Below are 22,825 nucleotides of genomic sequence, written 5' to 3'. Positions count from 1 at the left end.
GTGCCAAGACCATATGGCTTCAGCACATAAGAAAATGAAAAGCTTCAGGGAAGGAGGGACTGGATGACTCAAGAATTTGTAATAGGAACTGGACACTTTCTATTCTAGGTCATTATTTGGGATCAGAGCAGCAATCAAAGCTTTAGCTATTACACTGATACTCAGGGCAAAGTGTGTCCTGCTTACTAGAACTGGGATCATACAGACTGAGAAGTTTATTTAAGATGTTGTCTCTGGAGGCTCAGGATGGTATCAAAACCAGAACCAAACCATTTCTCACCCCTTCCTCACAGGAAGCTGATTGAGACTGGGTGATAGAAATACATCGGCAGCACCTGGTTTTGTTGGGGAACGTGGGCTTCCAATGGCCCGATCCCTTTCTGAAATCAGAATGGAAACAGATACTGCTGACTTTATCCGAACAAGAATGTGAAAATTTCCTGGGTAAAGCTGTCTTTAGAGGCAATGAAGTACTGAACTTTGAAGAAGGCTCAGTTGTAATCTTGCAAAAGGAATTATAAAATGAGTAACACTTCCTTTCTTTTCTCATTAAAATTATATTTCCAGTTTTCTTTTTCCCCTTTACAATTGCAGTTTAGCACGACTCTAGGGGGAAATTCAATTTTATGTTACATTTTCTGTTTTTACTGCTAGAAGTGGCTTGTAGAGGATTTTACCTCTTATTTGGGATTTTAGTTATTATGTCTATCTTTATTTTGTTCCTATATCTGACCTTGCATGCATGTTTGAAAGAACTATAGCTCAGGATTTCAAAAATTACTTTGTTTCCATTTGGGGACACAATGAGAGATTTAAGCTGATAATATTATACCTCTACCTTGTTTTGGTGTTTTGGCTCATGGTCCAGACATTAGGTATGGAAGAGGTGCTATGGAGAGGGTATGTGCTAATGAGTTCATAGGCCATGTCTGTCATCCATCCCTAGTGAAGCCTGAGGTGCCTTGGCTGCTGCAGGGTTTACTCTGAGGAACACCATCTCTGTTCAATCAGATTATACAGATCTCATCTGCAAGAGGTGGCCCTTCTCTGTCCCTGTCAGTCATGGCTCACTGCTGTCTTTCCTTTGGGCACTCTTGGCAAGGAATTTTGTTTGGATGACTTTGCCTCTCTGGTTGAGTTTATATTGATAAATAACTCTCGCAGATGATGTGATATCAATGACTGTTTGCTGAGACGATGCTGGTATCCAGCCTGGGTGGGAGAAGCTTTGTGACCATGGCATGTATTTGCTGTTTGAAAATATTCTGCTCTAACCTATTCCGCATCAGGGCTGGGTGGAAGATAATTGCACTGCAGAAAAAGGGTCGGGTTTGAACAAGGAAAGCAGTCCCTTACAGTACTCATCACAGGACAGTGTACATCAGGACCTGCAGGTCAGTCCCGTGCTTACCTTTGAGGCTGAGCTCACACGCCACCGCTTCTGCCTTTGCAGGGACCAGATCCACAACGGCTACTTTAGCACCGGCTTCCCCCAGGGCATGAGCAAAGGCTCTTCCAATTCCCTGCCCTCCGCCGGTCACATAGGCCACCTTGCCATCCAAACGCAGCTGGTCAAGGATGCGGCGCCTGTTATAACCCCAGAAGATGTCATCTGTCACCACTTCTTTCTAAAACAGAAACATACATATATCGCACAATAAGGTGCAAAGCTCAGTAAGTGGCAGCTATGAAGGTCTCTGCCTGTGAGAATGAGGTGGGAGCACGAACAGGGATCCATGTCTTCTTGTCCCATTATTTAATAGAAAAGTATGATTAATTCAAGCCAAAAAGCGCCCTTATCCCTACAGATACGAGTTTCAATAGGAGCACCAAGGTGCAAGACAATGGAGCAGAAGGGCTGCGGTTTGGGTAGATGCACCAACCTCTCCACTTACATGAGAGTAGGGTATATTATTTCCTGATCCAGCTTCCTGTGGCAGATGGGTCAGGTACAATGTTTTAGAAGATGACTTATTAAGTCTTCCAGTTATTTCACCCCCAGGGCCCAATCCTGCCCTCAGGCTCAGCTGGCTTCAGGGAAGCAGGGAGGCTAAGAACAAGTTTCCAAAGGCAGGATTTGGCTCAAGTAGAGTGCAATCAAAATATCTTCAACAAGGCTGGTGCGCAAATAAAGATATCAGCCAATAACTTAAACCAAGCTGTCATCTGATCAGCTGCCATACATCATTTCCCCCTGACTGGAATCAAAATGGAAAATACAAGATGTTTAAGATACTGAGTTTGAAATGCCAGGAATTACCAGTGGGTGTAGCTTTAGGAGCACTCAGAAAATGCAAAACAATGAGGATGCTTTAGTCTGTATTTACTGAGTTAGGCCATTATGATTCCAGATGGGAATTTCATGATGCTGGATGATGCCCACTACATAAACCGGAGAAAGATAAAAGCACTATCTTTTCCACAGGACAAGCAAAATCTAAGGCCATGAAAATATTCAGCTCAGAAACCACAGGAGCGCATCATGTGCTGCATTTGGGCACAAAAAGAGCTACCTCAGAAATCTTGCATTGGTTCATTATGGCTGGGCCCCGGCGCCATCTGCTCACACTCCCCTGCACGGGAAGGACCAGAGAGCACCGGGCACAGTCACTCGGTGAGGAGCATGCCAGCTGCTCCGGGGATTTATCACAGCACCAGCATGGCTGATCCAGAAGACTTCTCAAAGAACCAGCATTTAATAGGTTTAGCGTAACCCTGGACTAGTGAGGCTAATATGTGCCAAGCCCTAAGCTGGTAAATCTGTGCTGCACAGCACCACGGCACGACAGATCGCAGGTTTGGGCTCTTGCCACCAAACCCCTGGAAATTATTTTGTCACTGTCCTCAGCAGAGTCAAAATTTTCCCAGAAGTGCTCCCACAGAGGAAATACACACCTTGGATTCAATCACCGCATCTGGAGGCGCGAGGCTCCTTCGAATGATGCTCAGTCCATTCTGCACAGGTAAAATTATCTGCAAATATAACACATGCACACACAGTTCTCAACTGATTTGCACCTGGCTTCCTATCACCCAAATTCCACTCTTATGAAGGATAGTCCTTCCTTAGGCCACAGTAGCTTTTCTCCTACTCCTATTCTTTAGCGGAAATTCCTTCTAACACAAATATGTCAGGCATTCGTATTTGCTCACATTCCTCTTCCAAACTCCCGTCTTCCACAAATGCCAGGAAAAAAAAATGTGATTTTGTCTCCGTTTTCTAAATCAGTGCCAGCTGCTGAGGTTTCTGGGTTTCCACTGCCTGGCTAATGCTGTCATGAGGATATTCCAGTCTTATTCTTGGAGTTTAGCACCATAATAGCAACCTTGCAGTTCTTCAGCATTTACTAGATCATTTGTCCTGCACCCATAGATGAATGTCAGTGGGTTTTCCCACCTACCTTCTCGATACTGTTATCTTGACACTTCAGCAAAAGCTGCACTCAGCATTGGGGATTCAACACCAATATTAGAACATTAGTTATGGAAACAACATGCTATTTACATGCATTGTATGGTTAACAGTAAGATTCAGGGGATGGAAGATTGTCATTACTCTTTCCCTCTTCCGCAAAGAAAAGCTGTTGCTCCTGGTACATTAGCTGATAGTTGCATTGATGATAGAATAAATACAAAATCACAGGAGGCACCTCTAGAGGCTGTCGGACCTGCAGATAGACAAGGATCTTAAGCCTATGAGGCCACCCCAAAACCCTCTGGGCATGGCCGCGAGACCCCTATGCTGCGGAGAGCTATGGCAAGGGGGTGTGGGAGGAGGTGCTGGCAGGGGGGTGGCAGCCCTCACTGCTCCCACCATGGGACCAGCCTTACAGCACAGAAGGGCAGGCAGAGATCAGGCCATCCTCGGTGCCTCCCCCCAGCCATAGCAGCCCCTTGCCACCCCAGTGCAGCCATGGCATGAGAACAAGCTCTGCAGGCCGGTGGCTGCTGCCCTGCGGTAGCATCACTCACGCCAGCTTTTAAAGCCCTGGAGGATATGTGTCTAATTTTGCCTCTAAAAATCACAGCATATTGTTTATGCATCCTATTACGTCTTTCTTTTTCTCCTGCTGGAGTAGGACTTTGTTGACTCCTGTTGTGCTGGTGGTGCCCTACAGCCTCCAGAGCCTTTAAAGCAGAGCAGCAGTTCTTTGGTTGTACTGCAGAGCTGATTATTCACCCTTAAGTGCTCCACTTTTATCTTGCCTTTAACACTCTATATGATGTAGACAGACAGTAGGGACCATTTCTGAATATAGAAACTCATACATAGAGCTCAAGTGAGGTGAATTATAATAAAATTTGAGTTCATTTTAGGTCCTCTGGATAATGGCACCAACAAAAGAAACATTTTAAAGAGCGCTTTGCAGAATCCGTAGATACAGTACCACAGGCACCTTAACCAATTGCATTGCACTCACCTGCTCAACACGAGGATCTGAATTAATCACTGTATTTAATTTTCTGACAGCTAGTACATTTTCATCAGATATGTTCTCCAGGTAGACTTGTCCTTTCATGAGTGTATTCTCTACACAGATCACTGCATCCATTCTCAGCAAGTGGTTATCCATGACAAAGCTGTAGTAGTTAACAGCGTTCCTTTGATCAGCATCAATAAAGACTATATCAAAGTGCTCATCCTCAGCATGTAATGCCTGGAAAAAAATTATGTTGGAGAAAACACTAATTATTTACCTGAAAATTTAAATTCTTGCCATTGAAATCTCCTTTACATAAAACCCAAACCAGAGGGAACCCTGTTCTTTTAAGGTAAAATTGCTAGAATTAATTCTGGAGATCTCGGGAGTTTTCCATGCTTTGCAAACAATTTTTCAGCACTGCTGGTGCCCAAACTCTGAACTTCTCAAAGAAACTCAGGATATAAAAGAGGATAACTCATCCCACCTTGTGGTTGAGAGTCACAGCAGAAAAATTTGCATTTCTAGAGTCAAAGCAAATCAACCCATCAGGGTAAGGTAGAGGACTAGCATCAAACCCTGTGTCTAAGGCGCTGCAATAAGTTATCTCTTCTCAAAAGAGTTACCATCAACAAATTGAAGAGTGGCAATTATATTAGTCTGGGAAAAAGAGGCATAAGGCTGATTCTGGGAATTGCAAACTGGTGAGTCCCACTTCAGTAGCAGAAAATGGTTGAAATCCCAATTAATAATAGAATTGTAAAGCACATAAAAGAACAGGTCATGATAGAGATAAAGCAGCACAGCTCCTATGAAGGAAAATGATGTTTCTTTAATCTAAAAAAATGCTTTGGATGGCTCAGCAACAGAGAGGATAAAAGAGAACTGGCTGCTATCATCTAATTGGATTTTCAGAAATGTGGCACACCTTCCCTCCAAGCAGGCTGCTGATGATAATGTATAAAAGTGTTGATGGATGACCAGATGGGAGCCTTTACAGCCTTCTCCTGTGGCAGTTAATGCACTCGCTGCCCAAGAGGCTGCTATGGAATATTTCAGATTCCATCTGGGACTATTTAACTGCATCTGTGTGCGTTGCAATGAAACAACGGCTCATCCACCTATCTCGGCAAGCAGAAATGCTTTCAAGTCTTGGCATTTTGAGTGAAAAGAGAAACAATTATGTTTTCCAGAACTCACTGTTTCTACCACAACTTTTAACAGTACTTCTTGCATCCAGATTTCCCTTTTGTGTTTGGAGACATTGTGCACAATGAGTGATGAGCGATCCCCTGAGATGTACGAGAGAAAGCATCAATAACAAATGGCAACAGAATGTGAAAAACTAATTTGTTTTTGAGAGTGAGGTTGATGGCTCCCAAACAGAGATTTCAGGAGCCTTTCTGAAGCAGGGGGTGCATCATTCAGATGAGAAAATAGCAGAAAGTGGATAGTTGAAGCTCTGAATTACTCTATTGTGCAAACTGGTGTCATTGTGAGCTTGTTAGTGGTTAAGAAACTAAGCCTGCCTGAGAGCCTGGATAGTCACACTTAACTGCAGATGCTTGATAGCACAGAAGCTCTGCCAAAAGCATTCATGAGTCCACATTTAGAACACCTTTTGATACTACACAATAATGAAAGAAGACCTTAAGACTGGTTTATAATAAATGTAGCAGAAACTGGGACATCTGGTTTCCTGGGATTCATCTTTTCATTTCATGACCAATAAGAAAATTTTGCCCTGGTTGCCTCTTGAGCTGTGTTGGGGGAAAGCAGCAGGTACATTTTTTGCTGCTGTGGAAGAGCATCTTATATCAGGTTGCAACTCAGTCAGTCTGTCCAACGTAGACACAAGGGAAGGGTCAGAAGATGAAAGCTGGGAGGAGGAGTCCATCAGGAAGAGAGATTCAAGGTCTCATTCCCCAGAGAGAAGAGCCAAAGCCAAATTCAAGTAATTATCATGACTTATCACTACTTTCTGACTTGTAACCTTCCCGGGCGGAGAAGGTGGGGGGCAGACATTCCGAAGCAGATGTGGCCATCTCTGAACATATGTTACTACTGCTCCGTGGTATGGCTCCCTAATGAAAAAGAATCTCACTTTTATGCATTGACTTCATTAGGTCCATATGGAGTTGTGTAGCTTTTTGGATATTAGCCGGACTTCTCATTTCAGCCCTCTTTCTGTACTCTCTACCTGCTGACAGCTTATCTCCTTCTTATCTATCTTCTGATACAGATAAACCACCTTTTAACTTCACAGCTTTCATCCCAGGAGGGTGCCTGTGTTGTATGTGTATCCAGCACATGCCTATCTTGTCCTTGCACTGCCTGGGTGTGGGAGGCCGCTGTTTGGAAGGCATTTCTCTTCTGAGAGTTCATCAAGCCCTGAATGGCCAGCCGTGAAGGTCACTTGGGCACCTTTCATTTCTTTTAGATACCTAGCACTAGACACCTATGTGGAAATGCCTGAATCACTGCCCTGGAGTTTGTACCGTGACTCTGCCATCATTTGAGCTTCTTGCTTCCACAGCTTCAAGATAGCTGTTGGGTTTTCCATATTTAGCTGGAAACAGCTCCAGGCCTGTAAGGGGAATCCATGAAATTCCTTGAACCAGCTTTGCATCTAGAGCAGACTCTACACAAGAGGATAACAGCCACAAGGAACGGGAAAGTGCTCCATTTCCTAGAGCTCTGTGGCTAGCAGAGCACGGGTCACGTGGACAGGTGGTCACCATGGCCAGGGTACCACACCAGAGAGGGTTTCTTCACTGCCAGCACCCATTGCTGAACCAAGACACCCAGAAAGAAAAAAAGCTGCTCTGCCGGTAGCTCTGACTGTGGAGCTACCGGAAATATCGGTGCAGTGATGGAGAAGAGAACTCATTGTTGTCCCTCTCCAAATGGATGAGGGGAGTTAAGAGGAGGGACTGACTACCCTTGTCTTCCCAGAGCAGACTGGACCAGGTCCTGCCTGGGACCCCACAGCACGTTGGAGATGCCTTTGTCCTTTGATAGGAGAGAGGCAGAGCCCAAACATCTCCAACTGTGAGGAAAGCTGAGATCCAGAAGGAAATAATCTGCTTGCAAAATATCCCGCTGAAACTAATTTCCTGAATGTTTACAGTGCAATCCCTGCTCCTTGCTACAGAGGCATCATAGACAGTAACAGATGGCAACAAGAAGTGTCTTAATTCAGAGCAAACTTGGCTAAAATTAATGCTTTTGCTTACAGTGAGTCATTAACTTCCTATTGGATTAAAAAAAAAAAAGAAAAAAAACTTGTAGCACTGCATTCCATAGAGGAGGTGCACCAAAAGCAAGCATGGGAAAGGGCACAGCAGCACTCCTGATGGATACAGGAAAAGATTGGGGAGAGGACATCCCATTTAAAAACATGAACGAATCTTCTGTCAAAGCTCAGAGAAAATCTGATTGGAGTCCTGATCAGAGACAACACTCTCTCATAAGGCACATACAAACTTAATCAGAAAAAAAATGACTGTCCAGTTCCTTTGATATGGATCATACAGTCAGCATATTTGTAATAAAGATGTACTCAAAACTTATTACCTTCCCTATGCCTTGTTCTTGACCTAAATGTAATAGCAATCCATCCTTAGGGTACACAGAATACATGAAAAAGTACAGCTTCCTTTTAAAACACCATTAGAATATTTTACTGTATGTGGACATACACTCTTGTTACTCCTAAATGCTATTCTATTGAGTACAGTTTATATTCACCGGCAAAGCTAAATCTCTAGGGAAGCTAGAGAGGGAATGCAATTTCTAGTAATAACAGCTCACAACAGTGAATACTATCCACTTATCCCCACAATTTCCAGCTATTTTGGACTCCTTTCTGAATTAACCTTTCATATCAAAAGGAGCAATTCTGCACACTAGAGACTCCGACACAATTTCATGCATAATTTATTCACTCAGTTCAACATTAAACGCAGAGTCCTTGACTTTGTCAAGGTGGATTCTGTTGGCAGACTTCACAAGCAGCAAAACAGGAGAAATGAGATCTGCAGCTCAACCTCTTCACCTATTCTGTCTGGTAAAAGGAGGGAAAAAAGAAAAAAGAAAACCCCGACATGCTTACACAATGCCCTGCAATCAGCAGAATCTGCTGCAAACATAGTGTTATTTTCTGTGTTGAGTTTTCAATTTTAAAATGGAAGGATCAAAATCATGGAGGGGAATAATTTCCTCATAGTTTGCATTCCCTCCGGACTCAATCCTGCATCCATTGTTCAACCAAAAGTCCACTGGGAATTAAAGGAAGCTCTTTGTGCAGGATCAGGCCTCTTGCTCAGAGCTGATGCATGGCAAGGAACATTATTCAGGCTCAGCACAACAGACTTAAGGAGCTTGTCAGGAAAGGTTTTTAAATGCTGTCCCAGTACATGTTGAAGAGGTAGCTAATTTCCACTGAAAGCACCTGTATCAGAGACTGAACCCAAGGAAAGGCTTCCCCTCAGTCCACATTTCAAAATATATAAAAATTACTGAGGTGACTGGGAACAGAGGTTCGTACCATGGTGTATGTCAGCTTCGTGCTTTGGTGGAGACCTAACCTAGTTTGGCGGTGTCTGTCCCTCACATGTGGGAAAGGTGGATTTTTTCCACCGTGCCCTCAGGTACCAAATGAACCCCACTGTGTACCTGGACTCTCTGGCTCCTGTCTGGTATTTAGCATCCTTTGACAACTCAAAAGCCCAGATGTTCTGCAGCTGGCTGTGATCTGGGACAAGAGACAGGGAAATAGGCCAACCCCACCAATGGGGGCTTCAGAAAGCCTGGTCAAGGTGCCACCATGGACTGATGTGCTGCCTTTGCACTTGCTCACAGCCCTGATGAGCCATGGTTGTAGGTGGAAAAGCCAGAGCCACCTGGGTGCTGCAAAGGCCTGGCTGTCTCAGGCATTCTGGCACAGATGTGTCACATCCTTGTGGCAACTGCTGCAACATCTGTCATCTTCCCTTGTAAAGGGCATCGACAGCAGATGTGGATGCAGCACTGGACACATCCTGCAGCACTTGGATGCTACCCTCTACCCAAGGCTAGGATGGACTCAACTCTTGGGTGGGCTAGTTCTACACCAGAAGTGAGAGCACATCGTATACCTTCTGGCAGTTTGGACTTCCTGAATCATAACTTCATGCAGCAGAAAAGGCCTTCCCTGCCATGTAGTGTTATCTGTATATCATATGACATTTTTGTGCGTTGAAAGAGCCTGCGCATTGAGGCAAATCCTCTGCTCCCAGGAGCTCGCACTGCCACAAAACTTTGACGAGCAGCAGATAAGCAGAAAATCCTGCCCTACTGCACTCAGCTTGGAAGCAAAATCCAGCCATAGTCACCACAGCAAGAAAGCTGCAGCAGACACCTCCAAAGAGCAAGTGGTGGCTAACCATGTCTGCCCTCTAATTTCTCTAGAGGAACAAGAATGAAACACAGGGCTGCAGACACCATAAACAATAAAGACAATTCTTGACAGATGTTGTTCCAGCTCTCCTGAATCTCATCACATTTTTCAGCAGGTGTTAGCCAGCTCTGCTCTAAACCAGCTTCTGTGCAGAGGGTGGGGGACAGGAACACCGTTGTTCTCCACCATCCCCATGAAGCTGAGCTGGGAGAGCTCAGCTGTGCCATCCCCAGCCCATCTCCTGCCTGTGACTGCCCGGTCCTCCTGCCTCTCAGCAGGCCTGCATGGCAATGAAGGAAGCCTGCCTGGTCTCCAACCTAAACTGGTCTTCTCTAGGAGGGCAAATGCAGCATGCTGACTGCAGCCTGAGCCTCTTCCAGGTGTGTTCCCACACGGCTGCCGCACTCCAGCCAGGCAAACCTCAGTGAGCCCAAAATGCAAAGGCACCAGAGAGGCAACCAGATGCGTTGCTTCATCATTTACAGCCACTGTTGATTAAGACCTGGAGGACAATCCTGATTGTCCTGATACCAGTGATGAAGTATCTGCCAGGTTGAGCAACGAAAGTTCAGAGCCCCGTGCAGAAATCCTGCGTAGAGAGGTGTCCCCACTGCTGAGATCCCTCCTGCCAAACAGGAACATCTCTGTTCCCATCAGCTCCAAGAGCTATTTGAAGCCCTGAGTACCTGCAGAACTGGGGTCAGGATGTGCCTTCACGTTGCAATTGGAGGTTATAAAATCAATTGCAACATTCTGTTTTAAGGATTTAATTTTCATGTCTTTGCTCCCTTCTTTAATCTCTACACAGCATGTACTCTGCCTGCCTCTAGATATTTTAATTCAGTCACAGTAAGTCAGTTGCACAGAATGGGCACTAGAGAGCAACAGCAATTCAATTAATTTCACACTCACTGTGGGAAACTGGGATTTTAAATGCTGCACGTTGCAGGTGATCCGTAACCTTTCGTTTATTCATATACTTGGCAAAGCTCTTTGTTTCTTTTTTATCAAACTTGGAGGTCATGAAAGCCAGAGGTCAGAAAGCTCGTGGCCATTTCATTTTAGAAATAAATATGGTACCTGTTAATGCAAATAAAGTTACAGTCAAACTCACACTGACACATCCAGATTGAAAATGGAATCAGATCAAATTGGTTTGCATTAATAATAGAAAAGCTATATAGTTAATGAACCTGCTATAGGCACCACCTGTTAGCATGCTGGACCTGCAACATCCTGGAGATCCATAAACTGGAATTAAACGTGAGACTCCTCTAGCTGCTGGCAGTCATAAGCTTTTCTCTTTCTTGGGACAGAGTCACTAGTCAGAATGAAACAAATACAGCCAACGCATTTGCTTGTCTAAAGCTTATCACATTGCTCTGGAAGCAAGAAACTTGAGGTCCAATTGCCTACAGTGTTTTCAGTGGTATAAGACAGCAAGAGGTTGTTGGTTGAAGTACAAACTTCTTCAAGACTTTCCCAGTTCTGAACAGTGGGAGTGATCTGTCCTTCTCAAGAGCTGGCTCAGGAGGGCAGAGAGATGCTCTTCCAGCGTGCTGTATTTGGAATTAGAGACCCTGAAACAAAGCCCACCCACGTCAGGTAAAACTCTGCCATTGAAGCCTATCGAGCTACATTTAGAGCTTGTGGTTCCTCTGATCAAAAAGCTGCAATATTTTAGTTAAAAAGGAAAAAAAACCTTGTGTGACAGAGCTGTCCCATCACACATTGTCATGAATAAGAAATAACTCCAATGCAAGGGTGTGCTCACATATTTGCAAGCAAACTAGGGTCACTGTTCAGCATTTTGTGGGCAAGAAATATCATCTGCACTCAAAACTCTTTAATCTGCTCTGCACAAGAGCTCCCAAACTCCCCTTCCAACTGACTTTACCTCCAAAGTGTCTGCCATTGGTCCCACTCGCATGCTTATCTTTTTACCATCTGAAGAATAATCAAATGCTTCTTGGCTGTTCACTCCGAGATACGGCGCTTCTGCACATGCAAAGATTTTGCCATCATCTGGCAATTCTTCTGCAATAGCAAGGATACTGTAACCTTTAAGCTTGCCAATTAATAAAATCTTCCTGGCTCTGATCATATGAACAAACATCCTAAAAATTTGGCCTGTTGAAAGATGAGAAAGAAAATTTTAAAATAAAACCATAGAAAAGACTGTACCCTGTTCACAATGAAAATTAGATGTAGCTTTTAAGTGATCATTAGGAAAAAAAAAATCTAGTCTTAAAACACTTTCAGATAAGGGTTTAACAACAGAATCTGACAAAATTTCATCTAAAATGCAGCTAAAAGAAAACAGAATAAAGGGACTGGTTTTAAATGTAGAGCCTTTATCATCAATGCTGCTATTGTTCAAGTGCTTGTTAAATAGTGCTTGAAATATTGCATATTTTAACATTCCCCCCATATGAAAATGGCTTTAAGATGTCTCCATATTCTTTCTGGAACCCGGTTAAAAAAAATCACTACATTACCTTGCATTTGCTCTTAGAGTCATTATCCCTCGACAGCACCATCATTTAAGAAATTTATCATCAGTGGTGTCCTTCGAACAATGTATTAGTGTAATACATTATAAGAGTACTTCACTGTGATGATATATTACTCAAAAGATGGGAACATCTGGGAAGAATGAATCTGGGAATAGATTTAGTGTAATAGGCTTTATAAGGGGATACAAGACTGGGTATTGCTACTTGAAAAGGTACAGTGCTTGGCCACAGGACACCTCTACAGCAAAAGCACGTAAACCCCTATCAGACACCACCAAAGCCAAATCAACATGATTTTTCCCTTCCTTCCCCTTCCAGTGAGGACAAGGATCTCCGTGCTGCTCACTAAGGGATGGGGCTGGCACCATGAATTAAAGCCCTCACGAGCGTGTGTGTGGGCACAAGGGCACGGGAGGCGAGGGACAGGGAAAATTCATGAAAAAGGAAGATCAAAGCCTCCAGAAAGTTCTTGTTTTTCTGAGTAATTTTCCACATTTGCTGTGCTTTTCCATGGCATTCATCTTTTCCCTGCTCAAGATGGAGTAGGGAAACTTCAGTGATAAGCTTTCTGGTGCAGTTTTATACTCTTGGATGACCAACTTGCCATTCAAGGAGCGAGAGGCACATTCTTCCTGCAGTCTAACTCTGGTTTCACTTCCTTCAGCATCCCCTGGGCTGTGATCAGGTGAAGCTTTTCTGGAAAAAGAAATAAATTTCTACATTTTAATAACAACCAAATTCTGAGCATCCTCCATATAAAGCAGCAACAAAGAGGGAACTCCTAGAAAAGGTCCATAAGTTCATGAGCATGAAAAATTAGCCCAGAAGCATTACAAATATCCCTAGATTACAGTCCTAAAAGGACCTGGATTGGCAATAGGCCTGTCTTGGTGCTGGCAGCCTCTCCAGCTATAGGAGCTTGGGTAGAAGGGGTTGTGGGACCAAAGGAAAGCGTTCCCCACTGTACAACCCCAAATCTTTCCCATTTCCAGTTGGTCCCAGACACGTGTCTATCTGTCTGCTGTTTTGGAGTAAATGGCTCCAGCTAACCTGGCCAGGTTTGTTCAGCTCTAGGGTGGGGGTTTTTTCAGCCAAAAAAAAAAAATGGTTTCATTGCAGAATATGGGAAAAGATGTAAAAACTAAAATTTTTTGTAAGACGGGGAAAAAATGGTTTTCCTCACAAAATGCTGAGAAAAGCAGGGTATCTCCAGATGCTATTTCACAGAAACCAGGCCTGTGACAACATCTCTGGATGAAGTGAGATGCTACCTATTACAAAGAGAAGGGAATAGATGACTGGAAGAATCCCATAGCCTCCAGACAGATTAGATTACCCTATCTGAAGAAAGTAACCAGGAATGGCTGGTGATACTTCTGCGGGCCAGAATTTAGAGCCATTTCAGCTTTTCTTTTTTTTTTTTTTTTTCCCAGCTCCCCCCCACACTCGTCAGTAAAATGAGAAAGAATTCATAACCCGTGTCAGCCACACTCAGATAATCCAAGACTTAAAGAGTAGAACATTTCATATAACCTCTTTTCTGCCCCTCACAAATGCTTTAACAACTTTAATAAGATAATGTATAGCTATTATCGTACAGCAAGCGTAAGTCAAACAACTATCAGCTATTATTTCAGCAACAGAACGAACGCTCAGCGTTCCTGTAATCCACAGCCTGGAACAGTTTACACATTGTCAATTTTAGACAGAACTGGCTTTTTCCACATATCAAAATGTACACTGATAAATGGGAATTGTTTAGCAGACCCCACATGGCTGGGTAATATACTGTAGCTCAAAAAAGAATAATGAGGGTATCAGTTGGACTTCTGAATTAATGATACCTTAAATTAGTTTAATTAATTAGTTTAGTTACTAGAGTAATTTAGTTAGCAGATTAATTAATGTTTGTTAAGTGCTTGGAGATAAAAGCTGCATATAAAGGCTGTTATTATAGGGTGGATCCAGAGGTGCAGGTTGTCTTCATTCTTTATTTATCCCAGCACAATTTGATCCAGGGGCTGATTCTCTGAGCCTTTCAGCAGGCACCGTGTGGAGGCTGGCTTGCTGATTTTTCACAGGATATGCTCCAAGGCAGACATTCCCATAGTCAATAGTCAATTGGTAGAATATCTTCCAAAACTTAGAGTTAGGACTTTTTGTTCTCACCTCCTCTCCTCAAGGCCATAGGCACACACAGACACACACACATCCATGCACACTTTGCTATATATTTGGGTGCAGTTAACTCTCGTCTTCTTCCTTCCACTGCCCCCCACATTTATGGCATATTCTGAACAGAAAATCTAAGAACATATTTGTACAATCACAGAAAAAAGCACAAGGATACAGAGGAGTATCCACACCTGTTTGAAGATGCCATTGCATCCAGGTAAGGGTCTAGTCCAAGAGCAACATCAAGAGCTTTTTGTAAGTAATGCTTGAGCTGTTCAGGAACACGAGAGTCATCGAGGGCGATTTCTTTGGCTTTGAGAAGGTTCTCAGCAATGAGTCCAGCTGGGGTTTCTGAAATGGAAAATAAAAGGAAGAACAATGATTTTGTAACTGCTCAGATCAGCAGAAGAGAAATCTAGATTGCAGATAAGTGGTTTGTGGTTTTTTTTTTCATATAAAATACAGGTTTTTTAAGGACTATGAAAACAATCATGGAAACCTTTCCAAACTGAAAAAATATTATACTTCAAATTCATTTTTGTCACATGCATTCTGCCTTTTTTCCCCTTACAGCTGATCCTTTTCTGAGAGGAAAAAGAGAAAAATATTTCAAAAATATGAATTTTCACTTTTGAAGGCCTGAGACAAACACTAAACACCAAACAACTGCATATGAAACCCACTCCTCTAGGTAGCTTTTTCCCCTGGAGAAAACAGAGCGCTTCTCAAACCGCTCTTGCAAAACCAGGCAGTTCCTCTCAGGCCAGGACACGCAGGCACTGGGTCTAACTTTGTGAAAAGGAGGATCTCCACCATCTGCGTGTCAATGGGGTGCACAGGTACCCCTGACACGTGTCTGTGCCATGGAGGCTGCTGTGCACAGAGTCTGCAGAGCAAAGCGTGATGCTCATGGCCAAAATACAATTATACTTGTCCTACTGCAGCCAGACTGACAAACACTCAAATAAAAAATTATTGTGCCAAATCCATGATGGCATAAAATCAAAGATACTCTTCAACTAATGATTTTAAGCAGGTAATTTAGCAATCATCCTGGCAGGAACGCCACCTTCTAACCCTTCTTCTGCCTCCAACCTGCCACAACAGCTTGCAGTGATGAAGCACTATCCTGAACTTTCTATTTCTCAGGTCACAAAAACTGACTATGCTTGAACCCATCAGCACCACATGGCAAATCTCCCGGCATATTTTCACAATCCAGACCCTGCCAAAAGTAGATTATTCAGGTAAAGAGAAACAGTTATGCACAATACAATAACTTGTCAGTATTTCAAAGGCTGTGGAAACATCTCCAGGATCAAGACCACCCTGCCTCGGGGGCTAAAGGAATACTTCCCATGGCACTGTATTGCCCTCAGACCCCAGAAAACCCATATGACAGCAATGCAACCATGGACCTCAGGGAGCAATGGCCCCACAGCGGGAAAAATGATTCAGAAAAACTTCCCCGCTCCTAAAGTGTAAGAGCACGTGCTGGGTTATGAAAGCACAGGTGAGACCAGGTTTGAGAGACACAAGGCAGGTAGGCTGTGAGTAATCTGTGGAGCAGATTGCCCCTGGCACAATTTTATTCCTTATGATAGAAAAGCTGCAGACAACTAAGTGAAGCGGGTGAAAAGAGGACACATTTCCTCTGGAGAACTGGCCCGGACCAGCCCAGCAGCTGTAGGGCAAAGCCCTGTCCACGTGAACTGCTGTTGCCGCACACACCATGTCCCTGTCCCAGGACAGGTTTCTAGTGGGGTCTTGGACACTGTAGAAGGCATGCAGCTGCTCCATGGCCTGAGCGCAGAGCTATCACCTCATATAGGTAACTCCCCCATAGCCCACTGTTGAGAAAGGCTGTATGAAGGCAAATGCAACAGCATATTTTAGGAATAGCTTTTAATCAGATCATTAAAGGATCAGACTGCAAAGTGGCAATACATGTGTGCCTCTGCTCTGTTCTACACATTTTTTCTGTCTACTTAAAATGCCACCCTGGCTATATTCCCCAAAGACTGGGGTTTATGGGTGTTCTAACCCAGCCTTGGTTAGCTTCTAGCCAAGTGGCAGCATGACAGAAGGGTGCCTGTTTTTTTAATGTCTTTTCTGTCTGAGCATTTCAAGGGATAAATCTGAGATGGATACAGTGAGCAACTACATATCCTCAAAGCAGAATGAGAGAAGAGTCAAGTCTCCTTATTGTGAACGTGACCACTATGACTGTTTCTTTCTACAACCTCCCCAGCACAACGAGATAAATGGAGGGACAGCAGGTAGCCCCATCTACAAAAGAGCACCAGGGCTTCCAGTTGCCGAGGACCGCTCCTTCCCCTGGTACCAAGTGGCATTGTACAAATAAGTTCATGTCTTTGGGAACAGGGAAAGGTCTAAACCTGTCCAAAAGGCGTGCTTCTCAGAGCAGTGGTTCTCAGCTTTCTGTTGTTACCAAGATGACAACTCTGTTGGCTTTTGAGACATCTTTACCGACTTTCATTAATTCAAATTACAAAAAAATATGAAAGCAGACAAGGAGCATAAAATATATATTCATTTTGCACTGGAATTGCCAACCTGAACCATCTAAACAGCACCATGCTCATGGCAGTAGCCCAACCTGATGCACAAGGAAGGCAGATTCAGGCTAGCTATAGCAGCCCCTGATTTACATCTCATGCCAATCTCTTGCCATCAGGGGTGGCTAGATCTCTTTCAGCAGTTTATAATTAATTGCAAGTGCATAAATAACCACCCGCTTCCCAGACCATGTTAGTCTGTTGACCTCAGCCCAGCTACGCTTTGTGTGAAGACACATTCTCTTTTCACAGCTTTTACACCACTGCATGGGTGAGCATCCTCCAGGCTCCCTCCGTATGGCTATAGGAGGCTGGATGTTGCGATCTGCTCTGCCAAACACTCTGAGGCTTCTTGTTAATTTAGGGGAAAACACATATTTATAATCCATGTTGTGTTTTAGTAATCATCATGTTACTCTTCCGGATGAATAACAGACAAGGAACCCCTGTGTCACTCAAGGGGGAGGAAAACACGATTCACCTCCAGCTGTTTTGTAACCTGTATTATAACACCAACCACAAGCGCCAAGAAGTGCTACCGGGGAGAGGTAGCACGCAGTGCATGCCAAGATCATCTCTATATCTAAGATTATACAATCTTTTCAGGAAGTGTTACATTTTTTTACAGCCTGATGATGCTTTGGGCCAACAGCAGAGGTCAGAATTGCCTTCATTTATGCAAGCACCCGACAAGTCAGAGCAGAGCTGAGGGCTGGCTGCCCAGCCTGGCCAGGCTGCACTCAAGCCTCCGAGCACTAAGGTGAGCCAAACTTTATGTAATAAGGGTTTCTTTTATGTTACTCCAGGAAAAGTGCTTCATTTTAGTGCATAGTTTCTCAAAACCCCAGCAAAGCTGCTGGACTATATTAAGCACTAAACTAGATCGCCTGGTTGCCTTCTCACAGCTCGCTCTATGCACAGACATCTCTCCCTTTCCTATCTAATTGTGCATTATCTTTTCATTATCATGCATAAAAGGACGGGGGGAGGGGGGCTCACTCAGAGGATGAAGATGCTGCCAGGTGCAAAGCAGAGGGGTTCAAGCCCTACAATGTAAGAACAGGAAAGGGCTACTGTAAGCTGCCAGCAGCTTCATGAAAAAGATAAGGTGTCAGTTCTTAAAATGGACCACAGTTGCCAGCAGGATGGTTCCCAGCACCTTCCTCAGTACATGCTGAGAGCACAGTCAGCCTGTTATACAATGAAGCTGAATAAGAGACTGCAGCTTCTACTTTTTCCAGAATTAGGCACTTCTGGTTCAAGGCAGGAGTCAGGGGTGCAGGTGGGGACTGTATGTGGGGGATATTGGTGTCCTCTGAGCAGGCAGGCAGTGGAGGGACATGCTGCTCCAGAAGCAAAATTAAACTGCAGCTTGGGCTTAGATGGCACTTTCTGGGTGGGGGGAGCAGAGCCAGGAAAGGGAACACACTGTACTGTTCACAGGGGGCTGCCCAGGAGAAGACATAGAGACAAGCGCACAAGACAATCTGGATATGGCAAAAACAAAGCAAAGATGCCGCATTCAGAGATGTTGGACAGGATCTTTGCTTTCCATTTTTGGGCTATCCTCGTTTCACCTTCCAGCGTCTAGAGCTATTTTGCAGCCCCAGCAATGACTTCCAGAAGAGCTCCCCTTCCCAGCCAGGGTGGAGCACTGAACCTGATCCACCCGCCCTCTGTGCTGCCAGATGGGTGACCAGCACTTCCACAGGAGCTTCTTGGTGCTAAACACTTAGCAATCCAGTCTGAAAAAAATCTTCCCAAACAGTTCCAGCCATCATATTCACCCAGGCACCTCAGACTGGCATCAACAACAGCATATCACAGCACTCCCCACTTCATCTCAGTAGCGTGTAAATACACCTCAGCCACTGCATTTTACCAGACAATCCTGTTTATTGAAACCACAATGCAATGCTCGAGCTATTTCCTTATACCACCAGAATCCTGCAGACAAAACTGCAACCTCTTAGGAGACCCTGTGCTGCTGCTTGACCCAAATACATGACACCCAGCTGGGATGTATGCCCATCCTATGGATGGAGCTGTAGCAGAGGGAAGCAAGAGTGTGGTTGTGGCACATCTGAGGCTGCTTGATGGCTTCAAACCCCCCACCCGTGAGCCCAGGCAGGGCCATGGATTGGGGCACAGGCACAGCCCGTGGGGGGCTGGGAGCAGGCCAGTGGCATGGGCCAAACCTGACTGCCTGGCCATTAAATGTCACAGGGGGTCCTGAGCAGAGCCAGATGGGTTCAGCTTAATTTATCATCTGGGCCTCATCACTGGCAGTGCCAGAGCCTGCAGCAAAGTCAGCAGCAATGGCAAGGGGAGAGGTAGCAGCTTTGGGATGGAGTGGGAGCACAAGGAGAAGGAGGGAGAGGAAGCAACCAGGGTGGAGAAGCTGTTGGTCATGACAGGAACCGAGGTGCTAAACTCTGCCTGAACTTCAGGGAAAGGTGAGAAAAACATATGCCCACCAATGCATTTTCTACAGGCTCTACTTCTGGAAAAGAAGTAGAAAAGCTGGATGCTCCCCAGCACTCCTCTGCTTGCATTAGGGAGGCTCTGGAGTCACTGGCAGAGAATATGCAAAGCTTATGTTTATTTTCATACATAATAAAGAATGCTGTGTGTGGCAGAAATAAGCGGTACCCACTGACAGTCAGGTCCAAAGCCCAAGGCAGTCAAGGGTAGTCATTCAATACCTTTAATGGGCTTTAGATCAGGCTGTGAGAGAACAAAGTCTCTTGGTTCAGAGAAGCCTGGATTCCCACACACAGCTGATGATTTTAGAAAACGGCCAAAAAAAGGCAGCAAACATCTTGCTCTGTGTGCCATGCCAGACACACGTGGCTATCACAGAATGCACCAAGGAAAAGTTAAGCTGCAGAAAAAAAAAATTCATAAAACAAGCATCCCAGTCCACCAGAAATCAGTCACAGCCAAAGCTCTCTTGGCACTACAAGAGTTCACCTTCCCACCCATCCCCTTCTCCTGGGACCATCCTCCTCCCTCCACTTCAGGTTCCTGCAGACCCATCTCCCCGGCTCAGCCTCAAACTCCTCTCCTCTGCCAAGCCACAGAGCCTGTAGGTCACTTCTCTGCGGAGCAGTGGGGGATCCACGACGAGGACATCACATGGGGTCCCCTCCTGTCACACCATCTCTCCTGGAGCTCCCCACTCCACATAGGGAGTTTACCTGCAGGATTATGCATGTTGCTTCTTGTTCCCCGGCCTCAGAGGATGCTGCTGTGGGTTTGCTGCCTCTGTGGAGCAGCACGTTGGTGCTCAGGTGTCCGTCGAGGGGACAGGCTTCTGCACCCAGGATCACCTGGGCAGAGCCCCATCCCTGGGGAGCGGCTGCGCAGGGAGGATGGCCCCAGGCTGGGGCTGCACCCGCTGCTCCAGCTGCACCCCACCCAGAGCACAGGCAGCCGGTGAGATCCAACAGCACCTGTGAGATCCAACAGCACAGAAAAAAAGAAAAGAAAGCTGACTTTCAGTGCCTTCACTTTACGTAAGAGCAATGTTCACATCCTGACCTCGGGATGCTGCTGGATCTCAAGGAGATAATTGGCAGTTTCATAACCTTCTGGTTACATAGCACAGACATGTGTCTCAGCTGAACCATCAGCTATGAGGCCAAAAAAGTCCCAGGATTTTGAACCCCATATTATCTCCAAGTGATCCATAGCTACAAGGTCACCACTGCCTCATACAGCCAAACATAGGAGAACCCCCTGCTCTGGGGGTCCAGAGTCTGGAGTTGGGCAGAGGAAATGAAGAGTCTGTGGGGAGCAGGTCTTTGCTGCAAGGCTCTTGGCAGCCTCTCCTCAGGATGGATCGTACAAGGACATGGCAGTCATTGGCTATGGCAAGCAGGCAGACATTGGAAAGTCAATTTGTCAGCTTCTAAAATGAAACAGAAGACATTTCAATGCCCCCAAAATACAACAAGGAAGTATAAACAGAAAATAAGTAAATGCACAGGACAAAAGAGTAAAAGAAAAGCAAATAAAATAAGTCCTAATGCTCAGTGGATTGCTATTAATCAAAACAAATAAACAAGACAGAGAGGATAGACCTCCTTGCATACCTAAGATTATTCTATCATGATTTAGTAAACAACAAACTGCATTAGACCTGCAATCGCTGTGGAAAGCAATCCAAATTGTGTTTGGATTGGGACTTAAAATTTCAGATGAGTATTTGGTAAACAGGCTAAAAGCTTTAGTATGCCATCTAATCCAGCCTCTGCTAGCTTTGGAGGTGACTTTGGGCAAGTTACTTCTCTTCTGGTGACTCTATTTTTCTCTTCTGTAAAATGGGGATAAAGTCTGTCCTCTTTGCAAAGCACTTTGTCATCTGGAGATGAAGCCATCAGTGAGAACTAGATGTTAGGAGTTATTACCCTTCCTGGAGCAGGGCTACAGTGCTTTAGAGTTTACTCTTGTAGCTTTTTCCCATAATCAGTTAAGGTAAATGTTGGTTCCTAAGTGAGTTTGGCTTCAATTAGGCTTTCAATGCAATGAAGTGGTCTTGCTTGATGGGCTCTTGAACTGTTTTTTCCAGCCTTTGCTTTTATGCCTGTTTTTAGTTTTCTTGATCTTTGTTTCTGAACAAGAACAGCTTTCAGAAACATGGCCAAGAAGGCAGCAAAGACAAGTTTGTACCTTCAGGCACTGCTGGCAAAATCAGAGGAAGATCTTCCCCTGTGCTCAGCACACAGAGCTGTATGCCAAGGGAATGTTTGGTGTGACAAGCCGAGCCCGGGGCCCTCCAAAAGTCCCAGCTGGAAGATCATATGGAAAGGTGAATTGTGCATCCCTCGGTCACGTGAGGAGCAGGGTGCTAGCCACCACCGCCAGCACGGACCCCTGCTCCAGCCCCCACCATGCCATTGCTTCCTAGAAGGGGAATTTATCCCCCTGGCTGAGCCACATCATTTATTAATATCTTAATAAATAAGATAAAATAGAAAATAAATAAGATAAATATTATTAATAAGATAAATTATTATTTATCATATCATATAAGGTGACAATTGCAGGAAATCATGGGACCCAAAAGGCAGGGTCATCAAAGCTCAGATACCATTGCCTGGACCAGACTGCTGATCCTGAAATGACCCCACCGCAGGGAAAGCTCAGCATCTCAGAGTCCACAGGCAGCTGAGCAAACGAATCAAAACTCAGCTCACCCCCCAAACAGCCTTTCAGGAGATAAACTCTGATTATTTTTTTAAACCCACCATGAAAGCTAAAAAAACCAACAAAAAAAAATAATTCTGTTCCTCAACGCAAGAGAATCAGGGAATGTGAGCTCAAAAGAGGTTTAACCAGCTGGTATCAATCCCATCCCCATGATCCTAATCCTGTCTCACCCCACAAGAGTGGTTTAGAGCCACAGCCAGATCAGAGGCTCCACACAGCGAAGGAAGTTCCTGAACATCATGGAGAATCACAGAAATTGCCTTTCATAACTTTAAATTTGCTGTAGGGCATCATGTTGGAAGTTAAGGTATGAACTCATATTGTACTTCTTAAGCATTATAAAACTAGCTGATTATACAACCCCATCCTGGTACTTGCACGTGTCTTCAAATGCTCTTACCACCCCTAATGTGCATCCCAGATTAGATAATCTCGGTTTTGTAACTGGTCTCCCCCGTGGAGACAATACCTCCCCCTCCA

General features: G+C 44.7%; 1 protein-coding gene across 1 annotated transcript in view; it reads right to left on the bottom strand.

The window, feature by feature from the left end:
• The window catches only part of LOC141964333 (uncharacterized), a 31,708-nt gene extending 15,356 nt beyond the window's left edge, over positions 1-16,352 (bottom strand). Inside the window, exons 1-6 of the mRNA XM_074914600.1 lie at positions 16,226-16,352; positions 14,744-14,942; positions 11,759-11,978; positions 4,422-4,658; positions 2,892-2,973; positions 1,412-1,621 (exon numbers count right to left, since the gene is read on the bottom strand). Of these exons, the coding sequence (XP_074770701.1) occupies positions 1,412-1,621; positions 2,892-2,973; positions 4,422-4,658; positions 11,759-11,978; positions 14,744-14,942; positions 16,226-16,352 (1,075 nt within the window). The remainder of the gene's footprint in view (positions 1-1,411; positions 1,622-2,891; positions 2,974-4,421; positions 4,659-11,758; positions 11,979-14,743; positions 14,943-16,225) is intronic.
• Positions 16,353-22,825: the final 6,473 nt, after the last annotated feature.

The sequence above is a fragment of the Athene noctua genome, chromosome 10, assembly GCF_965140245.1.
Source record: "Athene noctua chromosome 10, bAthNoc1.hap1.1, whole genome shotgun sequence".
NCBI classification, from domain to species: Eukaryota; Metazoa; Chordata; class Aves; order Strigiformes; family Strigidae; genus Athene; species Athene noctua.
Note: the sequence above shows the minus strand (reverse complement) of the source record. Positions and strands in the feature narration are given on the sequence as shown.